At 38.4% G+C, this 23,352-nt stretch overlaps 2 protein-coding genes across 3 annotated transcripts in view; one reads left to right on the top strand and one right to left on the bottom strand.

Moving 5' to 3' along the window:
* The first annotated feature begins 1,462 nt into the window (after window positions 1-1,462).
* Nfyb (nuclear transcription factor Y subunit beta) lies at window positions 1,463-22,285 on the top strand. Of its 2 annotated transcripts, none has more exons than XM_076855040.2 (8): window positions 1,463-1,545; window positions 4,077-4,162; window positions 11,047-11,140; window positions 12,719-12,849; window positions 14,663-14,860; window positions 16,107-16,188; window positions 18,388-18,467; window positions 18,963-22,285. In XM_076855040.2, the coding sequence occupies exons 2-8, from the start codon at window positions 4,157-4,159 to the stop codon at window positions 18,993-18,995; spliced, it is 624 nt and encodes a 207-aa protein (XP_076711155.1). In that variant the 5' UTR covers window positions 1,463-1,545; window positions 4,077-4,156; the 3' UTR covers window positions 18,996-22,285. The 2 variants fall into 2 exon arrangements, with proteins under 2 accessions (XP_076711155.1, XP_076711156.1); XM_076855041.2 differs by lacking the exon at window positions 1,463-1,545 and adding an exon at window positions 2,063-2,296.
* The window catches only part of Hcfc2 (host cell factor C2), a 63,224-nt gene continuing 45,754 nt past the window's right edge, over window positions 5,883-23,352 (bottom strand). The window contains exon 16 of the mRNA XM_076855039.2: window positions 5,883-6,125. Coding sequence (XP_076711154.1) covers window positions 6,106-6,125 — 20 coding nt within the window. The 3' untranslated portion in view covers window positions 5,883-6,105. The remainder of the gene's footprint in view (window positions 6,126-23,352) is intronic.

Below are 23,352 nucleotides of genomic sequence, written 5' to 3'. Positions count from 1 at the left end.
TTGACTAATGAAGCTGAGACAGGAGGATTGCAAGTTCAAACCAGCCTCAGCAACTTTAGTGAGAACCTGTCTCAAAATAAAGAGGGCTGGGATGTGGCTCAGTGGTTAAGCAGCCCTGATTTCAACCCCAGGTACAAAAAAAATAAATAAAAATTTTTAAAATTAAAATTAAAAAACACTGGGGATGTATCTCAGTGGTGAAGCATCCCCAGATTCAATCCTCAGTACCAAAAAAAAAAAAAAAAAAAAGAAAGAAAAAAGAAAATTTAAAGAAAGCAAGAAAGTTCCATTAAGAGCAGGGACATGGTTTTGTTCCACACCATCTCCCCAAGTCCTGACTGACACATAGTAGATGTTCAGTAAAAAAAAGACCCTATGGGTGATTTCCTAACTGTAATCAGTGAGCATGCTTTGAGCACCTATTATAAAATAGAAAACCACTGATTGTTGACATGTTGGTTTCTCTGTTCATATAGATTTACAAAATTGAGCTCATGTATCTTCCCGTAGTTTGTTTATTCTAAACATCTCCCCACGTTATTAAATCTTCTTTACAGAGTTAAGGGTATAGCTCAGTGGTAAAGCGCTTGCTTATCTGGGAGGGTCACAGGCACAGAGAAGTTCAAGTTTGACTCAGACTGCAGAGAGGCTAAGAAAGGAGTCTGGCTGCAAAGATGCAAGAATAGCTGTGGATTCTTGCAGCCACAACGTCATCTGGTTGAGAAAAGCCAAGTCAGGATGCAACTACTATGCAATCTACGGGAGAAGAAGTGGATAGGAAATGCAACATCTTGAATTCTAGAGTATAGGGAGGCTGGCTAAGCCAAGCAACCCGTTAAATCTGAGGAGGAAGGAGATCGTGTCTTTGGATGAAATATGAAAAACTAACAGCAGTGCTCGGCGAAGGGCTGAGGCAGTGCTGTGTACCTGGCCACGCTAACAGGGACACCAGGAAAAGCACGAAGCGTCGGAAGCGTCCCGGGAGGTGGCGGCCGTTCAAACCCACTTCGAGCTCCAAGTCGCCTTAGCAGAGCCCAAGGCAGGACCTTGGCTCCCCTTCTTAGAAATCCAAGCGCTGGCCGGCTGAACTCTGGCGGGTAGTCTCTTCCTCGTAGGGAGGGAGGGGATTACAAAGAGAGCAAGGCCTGGGAAGTCACGCTCCGCACCGGCCGGAGTAAACACGGAGAGAGGCCTGTGCGCACCTAGACCGCGAACTAGGGTGGAGACTCAGGAAGCCTACGCAGGGGCCGCAGGGCCCGCGGCGCCGCAGCTTCCCGCACCGGTAGCTATGGCTGCAGCTGCAGCTGCAGCGGCAGGCGCGCGGGGCGGGCCCGGGGGCGGGGCCTGGGCGGGGTTTGGGCGTGGCCGCGGCGCGCGAGCCGCGCGGAGGGAGGGTGTCGAGTGGAGGGAAGCGGCTCGCGGCGGAGGGAGGGGAGGCCGAGTCCTGGAAGCGGAGCTCCGCGCTGGGACTGGTTCCTTCGCAGCCATTTTCTGTCCAACCAAACAGCCGATTGGAGACGGGAGCCAACCAGGGCTGCATTGGAGGTTTGTGTCTCGCTTCGGCCAATGATCGCTCCTAAACCGACTCCACTTTAGCTCGAATGAAATGTCCGTCTCCTCCAGGCGCCGTCCCCGCCGCCAACGCCGCCGCGGCCGGGGGCACTCGCCTCCCTGCAGCCCGCCGGGCCGAGTCGGGGCCGCGGCCGGGCCGGGCGGGCGAGGCGCTCCCGCTGCGGGCCGGCCGGGCCGGGAGCGGCGCGGGCCGCGGTGCGGCTCTTTGTGCGCCGGGCGCTGGAGCGGCGGGACGCGGGCCAGGCGACCTCCTGCTCGCTGCCGCGAGCCGGGCCGGGGGAGGCTGCCGGGCACGGCCGGCCCCTCGCGGCGGCGCCCCGGGCCGGCTCCATTTTGTGCCGGGAGGCGGCCGCGGGCGGGGGCACGGCGCGGGCTCCGGCGACCCTGCCTGCCTGGCCGCCGCCGTCTCTCGGGTCCCGCGGCCGCCGCCCGCTCGGGGGCACGGCGGGGCCCGCCGCTTTGTGTGCCCGCGCGGCGGGCGGGCGTTGGGCGCGGGGCCGCTGCCGCGGGGCGGCAGGGGATGCACCCCGGGGGCGCCCGCCCAGCACACGCGGGTCTGACAGGTCGGCCGCCGGCGGCGGCGGGCCGGGGCCACCCCGGGCACCTGCGTGGGGAGCAGCGAGGTCCCCGGGCGGAAGGAGTGGCTCTGGTTTCCCCGCAGTCTGGTTTGCACGTAAAGAATGCAGCCATCTGGCGGCTTGCGGTCCCTGGACTTGCCCCGAAGGTGGGAAGGAAGCTTTTCGGATTGGACTGAGGTTTTAATCATCGGTGGTGGGAGGCGGGAGGATGTGCAGAGCCCTAAGGAACAGTAGTCTCCGAGAACAAAGAATTACGAGCACCCCCAAATCGTAATCGCGCCCAAAATACTATAACAAGACAAGGTTAGGTAGCCGGCGACCTTTAAAAAAAATGGCATCCCACTAATCCGCATGGACTCCCTAGTTCCACGATTCGTGGCACAAATCGCTGGGGTGGCTTCAGCTCGCTTAGAATGGAGACATAGAGTGATGAGATAAACTGATCAATAATAGCAGTGGCATTAGTAAGTAGAGGTTTTATTGGTAAAGTATTGAAAGTTTAACCAGAATTCCTTAAAAGGCAATTATTCCTTCTCTGCACTGCTCTGGTAGCTTAATTTAAAGATTATATCAATGCAAAACTCTGTGGTTGTTGATGCCAAAGAATGGAGGTTGGAGGAAGGGACTACTGCTTTTCTTGGATACAAATTTGCATTTCTTCAAACATTAAACAGATGTATGTATTCCCTTGAGTTTTCACATACATCATAACCTGCCTTTAAGAAAATATATTCCATATGAAGCAGTAGTGTTTTTCTTCAATGTACTGAACCTAAATATATACTCAGTCAAGTATTTGAGTGACTAGTGGGGCTCTCACCTGCCCTCCCCATTCTAAGCCAAATATATATAAATATGTGTATGTGTGTATGTATAATATTTTAGGTGTTGTGAGCATTATTTTTTAAAGTCATCCTAACCTTTTTTTTGGAGGGGGGTAACTACAAGGAAGAAATTTTACTAGGCAGCTTTGGATCTAGAAAAGAGGGCACTCTATGAAAAGACATTGGAAATTACTTTTAAGAGTATAGCAAATGTCAGGCAGTCTTTGCTGACACTGCCTGGACCCGTTAGTGGCATTTTAAAAATTAAGCTCTGTGGCTACAATTTTTTCTGCTCTTTACTAGATTTCATGCTTGAATGCAAATCAGTATTTCTTTTCCCTCTAAAATTAACACTAGAAAGATGTGTTTTTGTTCTATCAAGCCCCCCCCTTAATTGTTTCATTGAAAAAAGGAAAAGAGCAAATGAGAAATGAAGGTTGTAACATTGTAATTGATACTAATTTATTCAGCTATTTATTCCTTGAGGTGAGACTGAAGTGCCATTCAGATGAAAATTTAGTCCAAAATGTTGGTGCTTCAAAATGATAAAAAGGGGCTTGATTTTTTGTGTATGTTTTTTTTTTGGGGGGGGGGCAGGGGGTATATATTCTCTGGACAACATGTATGTTTTTCCCAGTATAATCTAAGGTACTTAATTTAAAAGCATATTCTGAGATAAATGTCCCCTTTTTGAGCTTTTAAACACCCAAATCTTACTCTGAAACTTTTAAGAAAACTGTCATCAAAAAATTATGTTGATAAGTAGAGTATTTGTGTCCTGCCTGTTAATATTTCAAGTAATTTAGATGTATAATTTTCAGTCTCTTACACAATATATAATTGGACACTATTTGGTGAACTGTGATGAATATTTATGATGAGCGTGACTAAATTCAGGGTTACATTAGAAAAGCATGGAATTAACTTTTTTGTAAGTTCTCCAAAATAAATCTTCTAATTCAATAAGCATTCATTGGGTGTCTGCTTTTCAATCTCCATTGACTAAGAATAGTAGACAAAACTGTATGCATCCTCTTTAATTTTACTAGAAAAGAAAACCTGTATACTATACATTTAATAGATTTTTTTTTTTTTTTTTTAGGTTGAAATTGGACGGAGATTGGATACTTTTTAGATAGGTGTTCTTGAGCACCACTTACGACACGGTTCTGACAGTATTTCATGACAGTAAGTAGGTCTTACCATTTTGGTTGTTAATTTGGTATGAAGAGTAATTAGCTCAAACAAAATTATCCATTGGAGATTCCTGATACACAGTGAGTGCCTTTCAAGTCTAGACAAATAGCCCCTCTGCTCATTGCCATTGTGTCCTTATTTTTGGTTACTTAAATGTTGAGTGGTTCCCGTGGATTCCTAAGTGCTACCAAGGCTACTGGTAGCAGCCTGTCCCAGCTTTGTTTAGGAGCTATCTGTTGAGCTGATAGCACTTTAGTCAATCTGAATACTGACCTCTGTCAGTGTTGTGCTGAATGGAACACGCTAACTCTCAATGCAGCTAAGCAGCGCAGATGGAAGAGAGGTATGATGGGCAGATAGTTGGGAATGTCATGGAAGGAGCCTGGGGGCCTGCAGGATGGGTTGAATTTGGATAGGTGGAGGGTTATGACCAAAAGCAAAAGCCTGGAGGTAGGAATGAGCCCTTGCTTAAGGGATGGGGGACAGGGGTACACAGTTTGAGTGGGAATTTCACAGAATCATGTACTGAAGACACCACTTGGCCATCTGGATATTTAGTTCTGGTTCTGCTACAGTATCTGTGACCTTGGGCATATCACAATGTCTTTGAGTCATGGTTGCCTCACTCTGGAACATTCTAGTACTAAAATTTTTATTAGTCCTTAAGATAGAGTGGGAAAGAAGTTTAGTTAGATTAAGTGGGGGATCTGCTCTTATAAAGCTGAGAAAAGGAGGTTTGGACTTGATGCAGAAAACCTTTAGGAACCGTAAAGAACAGGTTCAAGAACTATGGAACCAATGTTATAGTAAGTGTATTAGTCATAACACAACAGTTAAGGTGTGTCGGCAGTAATCCAGTGGAAATAGAAAAGGAAGGTCATATCCGGGCGATACAGTAAAAGATATAACAATGAGTTAGTCTTGAAGGAGGTGGACCCACTTTGAGAAGACTCCGGTATATTTAGTCTGGAAGAGGGAAGGGTCCTACTGTTCCTCATAGAGTGGCAATAGTTGAAAAGCAGATCTTCCTTGCCCGCCCCCCTGTAGTGGGTGGGAGAGGTGAGTTTCATTTCCCGTTATCTTAGTTTGCGGTGATGGAATATCAACACATTCTACACTATGGGCTGTTTATGTGACAGGCAAAATAGTGGTTATAGGTTTGAGATTTATGAGCATAGAGGTGATACTTAATGTTCATTAAGATAGTAAGGGAAAGAGGGAAAACAATAACCTTGGATGGAAACTAACAATTAGAGGAAGGGAAGAAAGAATAAACTAGGCACGGTTATTGCTTTAGAAGTCCGCAGTGGCAGGCGCCACAGAGATGTCAAGTAGGATGAAGGCAAGGGCGCTGGCAGCTTGGAGAGTGGTGTTGTGTGACGTAGGTCAAAAAGCAGATGGCAGGGAGTGGAGAGGTGTGTAAGGACTGCATGGCAGGGTGACCATGGTAGCTTCACAAATGGTGGCGTATAATTAAGGTTTTCTTTACATAATGAGGGAGATGACAAGTTTAAGGAAATGCAAAGAAGCTAGCAGGGAGAACTGAAGACACATTAGAGATGAGGAATTCTTGTATTATTTCTTATCCTAAAACAGAATATGATCCACAGAACAGTTAGAAAGACAAGTCATATGTATGAGACAGAGAACTCTTTGTGCCTAGAAAGAATTGTATTTGAAGAGATAAAAATCATACCAGGTTACATTTGTTGTTCTTGCTATGTGTTTAATGCACGTGGCTAAGTCCTTTTTAAACAGTAACTTCTCAGAGCAACCTCAATTCTAAAATGGGGAAACTGGAACACAAAAAGGAAGGCAGGTACCTGTTCATGGGCACGTTAGTAAAGGGGAGCCACGCTGCACACCCAGGCCTCAGGGCTTTCTTGACCATTTCACAAATATTGCCCTTGCTTGAGAAGGCATTTTATGTGCTTTCAATATAGAATCAGTACACCTAGAATTTAGAAGAGGAATGTTAAAGATTAGGCTTAAGGACTACAGGGAAAGCTACCAGGAATGCAATCTGTGAAGTGCTTGCCATTTGAGGCTCTAGATTTCAATCCCACTTCCTGTGTCACCTTGGACAAATTATTAGCCTCATACACTTACCTGCTGTATGGGATCATGAACATTGTGTGAGATATATAGAAAGTGTTAAATAAATGTAAACACAGAGGACACTATTTACTGTATTTATGCAACGAATTTTTAGCATAGTATAAATACTGCTTACACAAAAAAATAGAATAAAAATGTATTAGTCAGCTGATTTAGTCTGGAAGAGGGAAGGGTCGAACTGTTCCTCATAGAGTGGTAATAGTTGAAAAGCAGATCTTCCTTGCCTGCCCATAATATTTTGGAGAATAATACCAGTTCCGCTAAATAATTCATGTCATTAAAATTAACATAATGAGACTTAACTACTCTTTGTCCTCCGATTTAGTGATTCATCATTTTACCACTGCTCTTGTCACTGTCCTACCGGCTCTTCTCCCTTTGTTCCCTGGATGAAATCCAACACTAGCTTCTCTTGTTATACCAACCCTATGAGTGTCACAGTGGGCACGTCAGTACCATTGAGAGCCACCAGCATCAGCTAGGCCCTGCATGGCCCAGTCTTCCCATCCCTCTCCTTTCCCTTTCTCTGTAGCCAGGAGAATCCCAGCAGTATCCTTGGTCCTTCCTTGAATTCTTACTCAGCCAGTCACCAAGTTCTGCTGGTTCTTGCTAGTGACACTGCTTCCTGTGATCTCCAGGGCTCTGGCCTTGGAGCAGATGCTTAGATAATCACCCTCTTACCTGAATTCATGTCTTAGCAGCAGCAGTACAGTCCCTATCAGTCTCCTGCCCCTGTTCTGGCTCCCCTCCAGGTCATTTTTGTATTGGATGAGTTTTCTATATTGGCTAAAATGATCTTTTTTTAAAAAATATCTTCATTTTTTTTTTCATTTATTCATTTTTATGTGGTGCTGGGGATAGAACCCAGGGCTTCACGCATGCAAGGCAAGCACTCTACCACTGAGCTATAGCCCCAGCCCCTAAAATGATCTTTTAAAAAAGAAATCCAGGGCTGGGTTGTAGCTCAGTGGTAGAGTGCCTACCTAGCATTATGTGAGGCACTAGGTTTGATTCTCAGCACCACATATAAATAAATAAAATAAAGGTCCTTTGACAACTAAAAAAATATTTAAAAAGAAAAAAATCTAGCTGGGTGCTTTGGGCTCATACCTATATTCCCAGTGGCTTAGGAGGCTGAGGCAAGAGGATGGCAAATTCAAAGCCAACCTCAGTAACTTAGGCCCTAAGCAACTTAATGAGACTGTGTCTCAAAGTAAAAAAATAAAGGGCTCAGTAGTTGAGCCACCCCTGTGTTCAATCCCTGGTACCAAAAAATAAAGAAAATTTTTTATAAAAATCTTAATTTGCACTCTTCCTAATTTTTTTTTTTTTTTTTTCCTATTTGCTCTTGTCTACAAAGATCTGCTTGATCTCATCCCATTGAACTAATTCCAATCCCCTAATACTGTATTTGTCTGTTTACTCTGTCTGGAATATTGTTTTCCCACTTCTTTTTTGCCTGAGTGATTCGTATTCATCTTTCAGTCAGTTTAAATGCCATTTCCTCTTCCAAACTTCCTGATCCCTCAGACTCATGGGGACCTTTAATGGAGTAAAGCGAGTATTCCATAATACTGTACTAATTATCTCCTAACTTGTATAGGAACCCTGTGAGGTTAAGTCCTGTTCTCATTCAATGTGCTCAAGGTCTCATGGCCAGTTGAGTAGCAAGGCATTCAAAGTAGGTGATTTGAGTTCTAGAGCCTGTGTCCTGGAAGTACCAATAGACTATGCTCTCTACCCCTCCTCCTGCCCCCAGGTTATATAACTTTTGTTTTCTCTGCAGGATGAGGACAGAGACCTTGTCTGTGTTGTTGACTGCTTCATTATCATACATAGCACAGACCCAACAAACACTCAGTGCTCACTCAGGAAAATATGTGTTGACTGACTTATGACCTACATTCTGTTTTATAAATTTTTATAGGAGGTTTTAGACCTAGGAAAAAAACCTATTTTCCACCATTCCTTCCATATAGTGGAGTGGCTAGCATGTTTATCAGATTTTGATTGGCTGAATGAAGGGGCTCAGTGCCATAGGTCTTCAAAGAAGTGAACATAAGCCCTTGGATTGCAAAATCAGATAAATTAGAAAGAAGGATTCCAGCAGGATGGGGATCATTGGGATTAAAGTCAGGGCTGGGATTTTAACAGTAAAGAGACAAAATGGTAAAGAAGAACAGAAGGTGCAACTTGACAGAAATGCTAAAACTTGCAGAACCAAAAACATATAATTAAGCAGAAATGTGCAACTCCTTCAAAGGAGGGAGGCTAGGTCCAGTGTCTGTGGAGTACAATATAACTGGGTCACTGTCCTTAGCAGTATTCTAGTCTTTATTCTGACAACTCTAGGAAATACTTGATCTTCATTTTTAGAAGACTGAGGTCTGAAAGGCTAATGCTGTTAATCCAGATGATGATCTTGCTGCTAGTTCTGATGCATGACAAGATAATATGATTAAAACTTTTTGCCTTTAATGGTTTTGTGTTATATTTATAAATTAATTCATCTGTCAGAACCACCTGGTTATTTGAACATTATCTTGCTTATCAGCCAAGAGTCTAGTATCCTGTGTACATTCATTTATCAAAGAACTTGTTATTGGTTCCTTGTACCTCCCAAAAAAGATTTGTTTGCAGTTGAAGGTTCTGAAACAACCACTTGGGGCCTATCACCTGCACCTTGACCTTCCTTAGGTCATTGTAAAAAGTAGTGAACTCACAGCCATTCTAAAGGACCATCTTCAGAAACCTGCTCTTCCTGTCTCTTGTTAACATTTTAGGATCAAAATAGTATCGTGTATTGGGTTAATACTTCACATACATTTATATCATTTTAAGATTGAGAGAGCAGTATTGATGTTTCTGTTTTATATAGAAATACCTAGAACTTGCAAGGATTCTATTTGTGGAGGACAACAGAAGGGTCAGAAAGTTCAGACCTTGTGGCAATCCTAAGAGCCACCAAAAATCAGTGAATAAACAGGTATTCTGTATTTTCACAGATTCCTAAAGGTCTATAAATTCTATTTTCTACTCCGTTAAAAAACTATGTAAATTTTAAAAATATATCTATAGCTACAGTTCAGTTACACATCAAAATTAACAGATGCGTGAGAAAAATGCCATGTTATTGAGCCTTTGGAACCTAGCCTAGTACTTTAGCATTAAATAAAAATCCAAGAGAGATGGAGAAGACAAGTTTTATACAAGGAACAAAAATATTACAGTTAATAACATTAAGTTTGCACTGAGTCTCAGGCCTTAATAAACATTTAACATCAAGTATCTCTCTCTTTGGCCTGAAAGCATGTATAAATTATGTTTAATTTTTACATTACTTTTTAGATAATGTATTTTTAATTTTTCCATTCACAAATAGCCAGTGCCTTAATTGTTCTGAGTAGTACTATTTGCAAAGCAGAAAGCCTTCCAGAATCTGCTGGTGGTAAAATGGAATGGAGCTTATAGGCACTTTTTTCCAAATTTTCCTATGTTACCAGTATTCTTTGAGCTCTAAGCAAAATTAATTAAACAGACTTTTAAAATTATCCTTTTAACTCTCGTTCTTGTCTATGGTTGTGATTTCCTATCTTTACATGCAGATGTTTGGTATCCCTGACCTTTTCTTTCCTTTCCTCCCTCCCCCTCCCTGTCTCTCTCTCTCTCTTTATCGAAAAGTTGTGTAATCCAAGTGACTCAGGAGGCTTAGGCAGGAGAATCTCAATTTCAGTGCCAGGCTGGACAACCTAGCCAAACTCTGTCTCAAAATAAAAAGGGCTGGTGGTAAAACACCCCAGGGTATTACTAGGGGGTGATAAAGAATAAAAAATACTTAAGGGTCTGGAGGAAGAGAAAATTAACCTTTGATTAGAATCAGAGGTGATGGGCTCATTGAAAATGTAGGTATATTTGTGGGTAGTGTGGGTACAGCACTGCTCGGGGAATCCGCATGCTTCTTACCCAAGCAGCAGCATAACCTGAGACATTATCTACTTGGAAATTCTGTAAAACAGCAAAGGGAGTTTGTAGGAGGAACAAAAGAATGCACAGGGGGCTGGGGTTATGGCTCAGAGGTAGAGTGCTTGCCTCACACGAGCAAGGCTCCAGGTTCGATCCTCAGCACCACATAAAAATAAAGTTATTTAAAAAACAACAACAACAACAACAAAGAATGCATAGACTTTTGCAGGAGAACTCAAAGCAGTGGGTATAGGTGACTTCCAATAGACTGTAAAGCTGATTTTGGGCTTTGATTGGCATTCCAGTGATAAGTTAGATTGTAAGTCAAGGTTTGCTTATAGTATATTTGAGCATTATGCTATTGAAAAAAAGGGGCATATGCTTTAGATTCATTTCCATGTTGTCTTTCCCTGTTGGTTTTATGCTTATAATTTATAGAACATGGATATGGCAATCTTAAATTGCTGACGAATTATTGGAAAGTTTCCAATCAAGAAATACAAATGTGGGGCTGAGGTTATAGCTCAGTGGTAGAGCACTTGCCTAGCACATGTGAGGCACTGGATTCAATCCTCAGCACCACATAAAAACGAATAAATAAAATAAAGGTATTGTATTCATCTACAACTAAAAAATATTTCAAAACAAGAAATATAAATGCTTTCTTTTAGTAAGCTTAAGGTTATGTAGTTGACCCATTCTCTGAATGAGAGTTTATGAGCACTGAATCTATTGGGTTTTTTTAGTACAACTCTTACTGAAGAGTGCTAAAAGGCTTTCTTTTTTCCTCGTAGATGGATGGTGACAGTTCTACAACAGATGCTACCCAACTAGGAATTTCTGCAGACTACATTGGAGGAAGTCATTATGTGATACAGCCTCACGATGGTAAGAAATCCAAAGCTAGAGCCAGATGCACATGTGGGAACGGCTTAGAAAGTGGACTTTTTATTTTAATATATGATGTGTTAGGTTACTTTTGTCGTTCCAGGAAAATTAGCAATCTCATGTCATAGTTCACTGAAGATCTAAAAAGGTATTTATTAGAAATAATCTTCAAAAGTGTGATAAGTCCTAGATAAGAATTCTATAAAAGTATTTCTTTTTTTAAAAAACTTGTTTCTTTTAAAACTTATTATGACTTCCTATGTAAGTATTAAGTATGAGAAATTCTTATTCAGTTATAGTAAATAAAATAGTTCTTTAAAGGGAGTTAAACTGCTAGCTATTATGTTTCTAGCACTTACAATCAAACTTGATTTTTTCATTCAGTATTAACTTTGAACAATGTCAAATATTAGAATGGCAGTATTATATTGGCCTATTAGAAATAATTTACTTTTGTGGCATTTTGATTTGTAAAATGAAAAATTAAGATATATTTTTAGAAGGAGTTTGGAGGGGATTAGTATTTCATCCTAAAACGGATATTCAGATAAATTAGTTTTGATAATATTGTTTTAAACACATTAAAATGTAAATTGAATCAGTTTCAGTACCTTGCTTATTTAGTATGTCCAAAAGTGAGAGGTTTTATATTTATTTTATTTATGTAATTTACATTTATGTATTTAGTCATAAAGGATGCTATTGGTACTATGAAAGCCTCAGTTATATCTAAAGCTATAAAGAACTAATTACTTACTACATTAAGTGAATTGGGTCAGTGATATTCAAGTCTAGTTTTTCCACTCTGTAGGGTTTTACATAAACTTATAAACAAGTTTATATCAACTTTTATGAGTTTTATACAGAGTAAATTTTATATATATAAGTTTGTGTAAACTTGGCTTTGAATAAATACATACCCGCTTAATCTTGCATGATTCCAGGAGCCATAGATTGTCACTTAAAAGTTTTACAGCTAAATTAGGCAATAAATCCTAGCACCTGCTTTGAGAAGGTACCTATACCAAGTCTTAGGACAACAAAGTGGATCCCTGGAATCAAGTACTAATGATCTTAGCAGAGGGGATGAGAAATAAAAAGAATTAGAAGATGTGTGATAGAGAAGGCATACAGAAGTACTTGTGGTATTTTATGAAAAGAAAGGTTACTTTTGAAGGTGCTGTGGAGATGTTATCCTAGCCTTTTGAAAAATTGGTAGATAGGATTTTAGTAGATATTATTGAGGATAAAAGAATTCTAGGCAGTGAGGGGCTGGGGTTGTAGCTCAGTGGTAGAGCACTTGCCTGGCATGTATGAGGCATTGGGTTCGGTTCTGAGCACTGCATATAAATAAATGAATAGAATAAAGGTCCATCAACATCTAAAAACATTTTTTAAAAATTCTAGGCAGTGGGTTTGAAATTAAGAAAATTCTGAAAAGAACTGCTATACTAATCCCTAAAAAAATAATTATGAACTATAATGGTTTTTACTCTAGGTCATTTCAGATAGTCCTTTCTATCTTGAAGTAAAATTATGAGAAGCTTTAAACCTAAAAATTTTTTAAAATTTCTTTAGATACTGAGGACAGCATGAATGATCATGAAGATACAAATGGTTCAAAAGAAAGTTTCAGAGAACAAGATATATATCTTCCAATTGCAAACGTGGCTAGGATAATGAAAAATGCTATACCTCAAACAGGAAAGGTAACATTGAAATTTAACTGGGTTTTTTTGGGGGGGAAATGTAAGACTACATGAATACATAGGTAAATCAATAGTTAGCTATTTACTCAGCTTTTCCGCAAATCAAATACTTGTTTCAACATACTTAGTTACTGAACAATATTCAATTTTCAGTTCTGTCATGTCCCCAAATGCTCCCCTGCACCTACTCATTGGAAGCAGATAAACCAGAATTAAGAATCTTTTTTAAAATAATTGCATTATCAGAAGTATCAGGTTTGGTCCTATGAAGTTGTAACTTGTATAATGTTTCAGCAAGATTAGGTTAGATCAGACTGATATAATGTGCTAAGTTTTTTTAAAATTCTGGTATTTGGAAACAACTCTTACACAATTGTAAATGTTAACATTTCAACTCATATGATTGTTTTTTAAAGCAGTTTTGTCTTAGAACAACTTTTAAAGACATATCACTACTCATTACTTGGTCTGAATTAAAATTCACATTTTATATATTTTATATTGCAGAGTAACCCTTTGTATTATTTATTATAGCTTATAGAAGTACTTACAAAGGTAATATAGTTTACAAAGAAATATAATATTAACACACATCACTAAGCCTAGAAGTTCCTGTTTGAGAAAGGTCTTATGTTTTGGGGGGAGATGTACCATTACTGACTGTTGCTTATATAAAGGGTAGGCATGTACTGTCCTGTACCAAAGCCACTAGCCATAGTGGCTGTGGAGCAATTGAAATGTGGTTCGTTTGAACTGAAATTAAAACACACCAGGTTCTAAAGACTTAGGATGAAAATGTCCCATTTTAAAATTGATTCCATGTTTAAATGATAATTTTGATAAGTTGGGTACATAAAATACTAAAGTTAATTTCACTTGGTCCTATTTTATTTAACATGGCTTACTAGAAAATACAAAATTATGTACTTGACTAGTGTTATATTATTTTACTTGGCTATATTTATATGATTCTTGTTCAATTTCTCCAGTATGCAAAATAGGAATGAAGGAAAAACAGAGTGCTTTTCAGCAAGGAGTGGTCATTGTGGTTATAAATGCTTTGGAACTGCATGATTAATCATTGCATGATTAATTAGATTTTTACTTCAGGCCCCAAACCCTTAAGGGAAGAATTGTTTTTATGATGATATGGCAGGCATATGTTTCTTTAGGTAAGCTTTCTAATAAACTCAAAACACATACCTGACATTTTGTATCCTCAGTAGTGAAAAAGTCACCATATGTTGTATTTCACTCCTTTCTTAGCCTTAAGTGAATTTAGGGTTTGTTTTTATTTTTTCTGTGTCCTTATTCATGGAAATGCTAAGGCAGAGAAGTGGTACCTAAGTCTGTAGCCCACAGTATACTTAGTGTAGATATAATGGGATTGCTTTTCCTAGTTTTCACCTTGTATGGAGTCGTAGGGATATCCAGTGGTTGTTCTTTGGTATCCAAATTATATCTGTTTTTTTTTGTTATTGTTGCAGTACCAGATCAAACCCAGGGCCTCACACATGTTAGGCAAGGGCCGGCTCTACCACAGAGCCACATCCCTAGCCCCTTATATCTGTATTTTTGTTATTGTTGTTGTCGTTGAATAGTTGTCAGAGTTCCTCCTCTAGCTGGTATTTGAGGTTTTTTTCTGATTCTGAGGGTTGGAATTGCAAGAACATACATTTGTGTTAATAGCACATATTCAACTGTCATAAACTAAAATATGCATTCTTCTGAATAGTCTTTTATTTTTGCAGGTGTTAGGAAAGTAATGATTACTTTCCTGCAAATTTACCTGTGGGTTTTTTTTTTTTTTCAGATCGCAAAAGATGCCAAAGAATGTGTGCAGGAATGTGTGAGTGAGTTCATAAGCTTTATAACATCAGAGGCAAGTGAAAGATGCCATCAAGAGAAGCGGAAGACAATCAATGGAGAGGATATTCTCTTTGCCATGTCTACCTTAGGCTTCGACAGTTATGTAGAACCTCTGAAATTATATCTTCAGAAATTCAGAGAGGTATATGAAATGTCTCCTGAGCATTATGCTTTTAAGAAAGTGAGATGCACTGTTCACCTTAACATTTTAAATATATTATTTGTTTAAAAAATTATTTTTAGCACATTATGTAACATTTCTTATAAGTATTTAATCACATAAATTATATTACTTTTTCCTTTGTTTATGAGAACTAAAGCATAACTTGTATAAAAGGATTCTAGATTCAGACAACCTGGAGTCTGGGTCCCACCTGCCCTACGTGTGAACTCCGTGACCTTGGGCAGATTATTTAAGTACTTTAGACCTTGGTTTCCTCACCTATAAAGTGAGGCTTAAGAATAGTGCCTTCATCATAGAATTATTGAGAGGGAACTAAGTGAATAATGGTCAGGACTCCATGTTACTTCTTGTTGTTACTGTTCATTTAAAAGAGGTAACATTGCTAAGCTTGGGGTTTATTAGATAATAAAAAGAGAAAGTTACAACTATCTCCTTTTTGTTATTGATTGCCCTCTTCCACACTTCCTATCAGGCTATCTTTGCCTCTGAGTATGAAGTTTATATAAATGAGTTGACATTTTAGCTAATTTATTTCCAGCTTTGATTTCAAAATACACTAATATCTTTCATGTTAGAATCCCATTAAATTAGTAATATCTACATGGAATGATTAAAGTAGGAAGAGAATGTATAAATTCTTCACAATATTTTTCCAAATCTTCAGTATCTTAGAGTAAATGGAACTTCAGAGATATTTGGTCCAAACAGTAACTTTTATTTAGGAATTTTAAATTTGCTGCTTCTCTATACTTGTCAGTTGGCTGAGAACTCTGTGTGTGAGAGATAACCTAGATTGTTTATAGATTTATAGGCTGATTATTTATAGATATTTTGTTTAATTTGTTTATGTGGAGCTGGGGATCGAATCCAATGCCTCACACATGCTAGGCAAGCACTCCACCACTGAGCCACAACCCAGCCCTATTTAGATATTTTGCAGACTTTATCTGTAAGTAAAGTTCTATGATCCCTTCATGGAATGGAGTGGAATCAGAATAATTTATTTTTACCATATATACTTTAGGTTTTCTGGGTATTTACTAATAATGCTGACTTATAATGCTATTAAACTGGAAGTGTTAATAAATACTCTTTAACATTTTTAAATTTAGAAGCTCCTAATTTTAGGCAATAAGTAAGCATTCTCATTTGGGCAAGTTTTATTTGCATACAAGTAACTACTTTTTTTTTCCCCTTTCCCTAGGCTATGAAAGGAGAGAAGGGAATTGGTGGGGCAGTCACAGCTACAGATGGACTAAGTGAAGAACTTACGGAGGAGGCATTTAGTAAGCAGTGTTATGTTACAAGTCATGCAGTTGTTAGTGATTCATGCTAAATGTCTGGGTTGGTATTTTGGGGATATCAGCACTGAGTATTTTGACATAGCACTATCCTGAATGGTTCTTATTAATTCATGCCCTTTTATTTAAAGCCAGTGAATGGTAAGTGTAGAAAATTTTAACCTGGAAGACATTATAACCTTTCATTGAAAGTTCTGATTTACTGATAACTACTCTATTACCAATTTATTAAGAACCTGTCCCTAGGTATGAATGCCTGGCCTTAGGCACAGACAGTAGAGCTCATAGTCTCCTCAGAGCCTCAAAGGGACCTGACTCCTCCTAATACATAAATTCTCTAAAGCTCACTTACCATTTCTCAGGATTGCATCTTGCCCTTTGAAATGTAGTATCTCAGATAACACAAGTCATAGAGCTCTGACCCAGGCTTGTGCCCAGATATCATAAGAGACCATGAAATCTCAGATCGGAGCTATATTGAACAGACAAATTCTCATCATCACTGAGTGAGTGAACAGTTCCGAGAACCCAGTATTGACTTGAGGCTTATCCAGGGAGTCTATTTGGTTTCCCCTGGTGACAGAGTCACTGCATGTTCAGAAGCCTTCTGTCTTCTAGTCTTTTTTAAAAAAATATATATATTTTTTTATTGTAGATGGGCACAATGCCTTTGTTTGTTTATTTTTATGTGGTGCCAGAGATCGAACCCAGTGCCTCATGCATGCTAGGCAAGCGCTTTACAACTGAGCCACAATCCTGGCCCCTGTCTTATAGTCTTTAATATGTATGCAACTGGTAAAGCAGCTCTAACATTTGATTTAAGCTAAAGTGACTCCACATACAGCTGGAGGAAGTTCAGGCCTCACCTAATAATCTCACGAGGCTACTCCTTGGGCCTAATGATAGGTTGAATTTTAAATGATCTGAGGTTGAATTTTAAATGATCTGTGTTGATTAAATTTCTGATTGAATTCCTTCCAAGAAACAGATTCATTAAATAAATCTTTTTTTGCAGACTTAAAAAAAAAAGAACTGATTTCCATAGCCCCTAATTTTTGATAAAGATTCACTTGAGATAGGAATATTCACAGTTATACTTCAAAATATAAAATCTGGTGATTTAAATAAATTTGAGGGCTGGGAATGTGGCTCAGCAATAGAGCACTCGCCTAGCGTGTGCGAGGCCCTGGATTCGATCCTCAGCACTACATAAAAGTAAAATAAAGATATTGTGTCCAACTACAACTAAAAAATAAATATTAAAAATAAATAAATGAATTTGAGCTCAAGGATTTTTTTTTCTTTTTCTTTTTTTTTTATTTTTTTCATCTTTCATACATTTGATTCATGTGAGTTATGCTTTTCCATTTTTACCCCAAATACAAATTGCAGAATCACATCAGTTATACATTCACAATGTTTACATAATGCCATATTAGTGACTGTTGTATTCTGCTGTCTTTCCTATCCCCTACTATCCCCCCTCCTCTCCCCTCCCATCTTCCCTCTCTACCTCATCTGTTGTTGTTCCGTTCTCTCCCTCCTCCCCCTTTTTTTAAAAAAAATATTTTTAAAGTATCTTTTAGTTGTTGATGGACCTTTATTTTATTTATTTGTTTGTGGTTCTGAGAATCCAACCCACTGCCTCACACATGCTAGGCAAGTGCTCTTCCCCTGATCTACAACCCAGCCCAAGGATTACTTTTTTTAAAATCAAGAATAATATTGCCATATTTCATTTTATTTCACTGTGAAATAAAAGGTATATGGTGAGTATATTTGTCACATAAAATATCTAATATCTATATGTTTGTATTTTATAAATTTCTCACCTGTAAAATAATTATTACTTAGTTGTCTGTTGCTCCCAGCAAGACTCAGGTCTAACCCGATTCAGAAACCCAGCCTTTCTGTGATTTCTACATATTAGCTAGTGTACACTTTAAAGATATGAAGGTGAAGAAAACAGAAAAATGCAATAGGAAAAAATGTGCTTTTTTTTTTAAACATAAAATTTGAGATTCTATGATTTTAACTAAGATTACATCATAGAAAAGTGACAGAATGACATTGAGACATTAATGATACCACCTTTAGGTCAGACCAAGAAAAGAGGTACAAATAATTTCCCTCATTAACAAGTTTTTTTATTTTCTTTGTGTGTATGTGGTGTGTGTGTTTTAGCAAACCAGTTACCAGCTGGCTTAATAACTGCAGATGGTCAACAACAAAATGTTATGGTTTACACAACGTCCTATCAACAGGTACAGTGACTTCTTTGCATTTTAAACTATTTTATTATTTTTGTGGTGGTGGGGACCAAACCCAGGACATTGGGCAAGCTAGACAAGAACTCTACTACTGAGCTACACCCTGGCCCTAAACTGTATAAGATTCAAGTTATATCCTTTGATTTTTTTTTAATCACTGGTAATTCAACACATTGTTACTATTATTAAGGATATGAGAAGATAAAGGTTATTAAAATTGTTTTCTAAAATATATAAAACAACATATAGTAGTCCCTTAATGGTTAAAAAAAAAATGTACATGTGTTTATATTCACATAGAAGATTTCAAAGAAGATACACAAAAAAAACTATTAAAGAAGTTTCTTTGGGGAGAGGGAGTGGAAATTGGAGATCTTGGACAAGTGGATTTATTTTATATTGTCCATTGTTTTCATTAAGTGACTTCTTGTATGTATGTTACTTTTAAACTTTTAAAAATTTCACTCAGTTTAAATTTTCTAATCTTAGATTTCTGGTGTTCAACAAATTCAGTTTTCATGATCTGAAGAAATGACAGAATGGGGAGTGGAGAGAAGTGAGCGTGTACGATTCGGGAACAGAGACATGAGAGGAAATGACTGGTGAAGCGCTGTCTCTTTGTATATTAAGTAGCTGTAATGTAGCTTCCTGATGCTTGACTAATTGAGGTGTTAATTCTGACTTGATGAGAATCTTTTTCATGAATGATTTTAAAGACAAATTTGGATTTTAAAGGTATTAAAATATTTTTGTTTTGTACAAGAGTTTGTTGCTCTGTATGACGCCTGTATGCATTGTATATTGCAATTTATTACTGTCAGAGATTTGTAGACAGTTTCTTATTTTCATATTGAATCATGTTACTTTTGTAATTCAAGTAAGCAGCTGGGTTAATTCATGATGTTTGCCCTTTTAATAAAATATAAGGGTAGAGTTCATTTTGAATGCAAGTTGCCTTTATTATAAATTTGAGTTTGTCTTAGCTATGTAATATCTTGCATGATAACCTAGCTAGATTTTTAGCACTTGCTGTATTTATTGAAATTAATTTTTTTTTTTTTTTGGTAAAAAGCATTCATAGCTTAAGCAGCACCAATTTATTTTTAAATGTAATTGAATAATTAAGGGTGAATGCAGAAGCAAATATTGTCTGCCCTATTAAACTTGGTGCCCATTAACAGTGTTTACACTGTTCATTGTGCCTGTTAATGTAGTTTTAGTTACTGGAGCTTTTGTTTAACACTAGGTTTGTTTTTGATTTATGTTATTATGAATGTTGGAATTCATTTCAGTTTAATGTGGTCCTGGCACTCCTGAAATGGTGCCCCTTTTGTTTGGTATTTGATTTTTTTTCAAAGTATATCTTCAAGTTTTAACAGTGTCCTCTTCCAGAAGAGTATTTTACAGTCTGATGATAAATGTCTTCATTTTGCCTTTTTAATTGAAATATCAGGTTTCCTGTTTTATCATGGGAACCAAGAAACATTGGACATCATTGTGTATACAGACCTTTTTTGCACGAGTGAGTGAACAAAATGGAGTGAGTGCTGTGAAGGTATGAAGTAGAAGCAGTGTGCTGTCGTGATCTTTGCAATAAACTAAACTTAGATAATGTAACTTTGTATAATTTAGCAGTATGTACTTGAGTTGTTGCTTTTTTAAAGTGAGGATTTGTATTTTCTCATTATTCTTTTTGGTGATATTAATTAATAGGAGGGGTTTTTAAATTGTAATTTCAAAAGTGGCTATTGGATAGCTTGCAAGAAGGAAGCTTGGGTGGATACTGTATGTGAGGGACATCCAGGTGTCTGAGGTAGAGCAGTTTCCTAGATACAGGCTGAGCAGACACGTTCACTTTGCTGGGAAGAACCTTTGGGAGCAGCATCTCAGAAGTCGGTGACTCCCTCGCCTCCTACCCCCATTCGAAAAATAATCTTTATTATAGAAAATTCAAAAAGGAAAAAAGGAAGAGGGTGGTTAAGCAGAATCCACAATCATCCTACTATGTTGAAATAACCAATGTTAATATTTTGATAAATATCATTTGTCCTCTTACTTTGCTAAATATGTATATTTTTATAAAAATGGGCTCATATTGTGCATACTGTTTTGTAATCTGCTTTTTTCACTTAACAATATATTGTAAACATGTTTCCCAGGTTATGCATAGTCTTCTGCATCATTTTTATTGGTTTGTTACTCTGTTGTATGACTGAATTATAATTTATTTAATCGTCCATTGGACATTTTGACTACTGACAACTTTTTACAGTTATAAACACTTCAATGAACCTTGTGTACATTCATGACTTTTCTTCAAGTACATTCTTAGAAGTAGAATTGCTTAGGAGTAGAAGTAGCAGATGCTAAGGCATCTGATACTTACATATAGATATATTTTTGAAATATCTTCCATTTGGCCCAAATATTGAGCCACTATATAATTGACAAAAGCATTTTTTAGTTATCATATTTATACTCTAAAATTTTTAAGATTGGGTGTATTTTGGCTGGGGATGTAACTAAGTTGTGAGCTCTTGCCTAGCATGAGCAAGGCCCTGGGTTTAATCCCTAGAACCTCAAAAAAAAAGATTGGATGTTTGGTTTAAAAAAAAAAAAAAAAGGAATCTGGTAATCTTAAATCAGTTTGTACCAAAACAAACAATAATTCTCTAGTAGTATTAAAAACTTTAGGTAAAATCAGATCAATTTTGGGTTACATGACTTTCCTGTTCATGCAGGAGAGAAAACTAACATCTACATGTGTCAGGTTCATGACACTATCTCTGCCTATGAGGGTCAGTGTTGGCTTCTTACTTGGTCTGTGTTGCGTTTAACAGAATGTCATGTACCATCCTTGGAACTTAAGTACATAATCTCTGCTACCCTAAATTTTTTGTAATTTTGTAAATATTGGTTTTTTGAGTATCTAAGCAATGGGTTTTAGCAAGTAAGTCATAGGTAGAAAAGGGAACTTAGGTAGCTGCTGTCTGTCCCTCACTACCCACATTATAATGGAGATACTTTGATCCAGAAAGGATTATTTTTTTAAATGCTGCCTTCCTAATATACTTTGGAATAATGGTGAACTATCTGTGTTCTTTTCTCCTATGGTGTTATGTCTGTTCAATGTCCTTTTCCTTTAAAACATGCCTTATTGCCAGTTTCCAGGTTGCCTTGGTGAACTAAAGGAATATCAATTACCTTTAATAACAATTACAGTTGAATTGAACAAAGTTATGAGGGCCCAACTAAGAGGATTTCCATGGTAGCACAATTAGGTGTGAAAAATGAAAAAAAAAGTTTCTACCATTTGACAGTGCAAGATTTTTAAAAAATACACATATATAGATGTGTATATTAGGCAAAGTTACCTTGGCAGCAAAATAATACTTGTTATTTTATATGCTTGTGTTTTAATTTATATGAGTTAATAATCTGTATTGACCATAAATTCATATTAAGTCATGTAGTATGCTCATCAGTAAAAAAAAATGAAACAACCCTAACTTTGTTTTTCTAGGAATTGTACCGTACCATCAGAAAAATATCATTGGTGTTTTTTTTAGATCTGGAAATGTTATCTTTGTTCACCTCATCAAGCTTCACTACTTGCTTGCTGTGCCCCGCCAACTCTGATCTCCTCTGGGATCCTGTGCTGAATTTTCGCCTCCCACCATTCTCCTGCCATGGCCTTGAACATGTATCCCCTTCCCTCTGCCTGGCCAAGTCCCTTTCATCCTTTAGGTCTCGGTTTAAACTTCGCCAGGAAAGCTTTGCAAACGTTTGTACTGGTCACCAAATACAGAAAATAGCACCACTCAAAACCTAGTAGGTGTGTAACAGTTGTGCACAAGTTGTTTTAGCCCCTTTAGATAGGTATTGTGCCAGAGTTTAGGATTTGTGAGACCATGAGGCAGAATCCCTTCACAGTCAAGGGCTACAGGTGATTCAGGAATGAATTAATTTCTTTGGCTTCTGGCCATTGCCTTTAACAATAAAAACTTGCCTAATAGTAGTTACAGCTTTCCCTGACCTTATTCTAGAGACTGCTTCCTTTTGCACTTCTTAGTAAATAGATACCTGTGCAAGACAATCATTATTAAGAACTCCTTTGCCAAAATTAACGTCAACAAGTGTGCCAAATCAGGGTACGGCGAGTAAAGTCAGTGTGCTAACAAATCTACAGCAGCTTGATGGCCATGTACTAGATTAGGAGGGCACATTACATCTTAACAGGTAATTCCTCCATCTTCCACAAAAATGCCCCAAGGTCATATATTCTGACACTATGCCATGAATTTTGCCTCTTCAATTACAACTTAAGACTTCTTGATTGTCTTCTAAGAGCAAGCAGAATCATGTTTATGTCTGTTTCACACCTGTTCTACAGGGCTTAATTTCAGAGTACATCTGTATGATAAAGACATTACTGAACCCGCTAGGCAAAGACAAGCATAACAGAAAATGCCTCCCAGCCCAGTTCTGTACACCAAGGAGACTCACTTCTTGCATATATGACCTCCATTGTTAGATTTGTAAGAAACCAGATCCAGCCAGGTGTGGTGACACAAGCCTGTAGTCCCAACTACTTGGAAGGCTGAGGCAAGAGGATCATTTGAGCTCAGAAGTATGGGGACAGCCTGAGCAACAGAGCAAGGCTCCATCTCAAAATTTTTTTTCTCCAAATGACATAGCCTTTCCTTACTTTGGAAGAAGAATACATCTTTAAAAATTGGTTTCCTTGAGCAGGTGTGGTGGCACACACCCATAATCGTAGCAACTTGGGAGACTTGCAAGTTCAGAGCCAGCCTCAGTAATTTAGCAAGACCCAGTCTCAAAATGAAAAAGACTGGGATGTGATTCAGTGGTTAAGTGC

The sequence above is a fragment of the Callospermophilus lateralis genome, chromosome 4 (genome assembly GCF_048772815.1).
Source record: "Callospermophilus lateralis isolate mCalLat2 chromosome 4, mCalLat2.hap1, whole genome shotgun sequence".
Classification (NCBI taxonomy): domain Eukaryota; kingdom Metazoa; phylum Chordata; class Mammalia; order Rodentia; family Sciuridae; genus Callospermophilus; species Callospermophilus lateralis.
This window is presented reverse-complemented; position numbering and strand designations above follow the sequence as displayed.

Bases quoted from the DNA above. Each gene is read 5' to 3' on its own strand.
- Nfyb (XM_076855040.2), top strand. The intron at 12,850-14,662 runs GTAACATTGAAA...TTTTTTTTTCAG, and splicing joins CTATACCTCAAACAGGAAAG to ATCGCAAAAGATGCCAAAGA. The intron at 14,861-16,106 runs GTATATGAAATG...CCCTTTCCCTAG, and splicing joins ATCTTCAGAAATTCAGAGAG to GCTATGAAAGGAGAGAAGGG.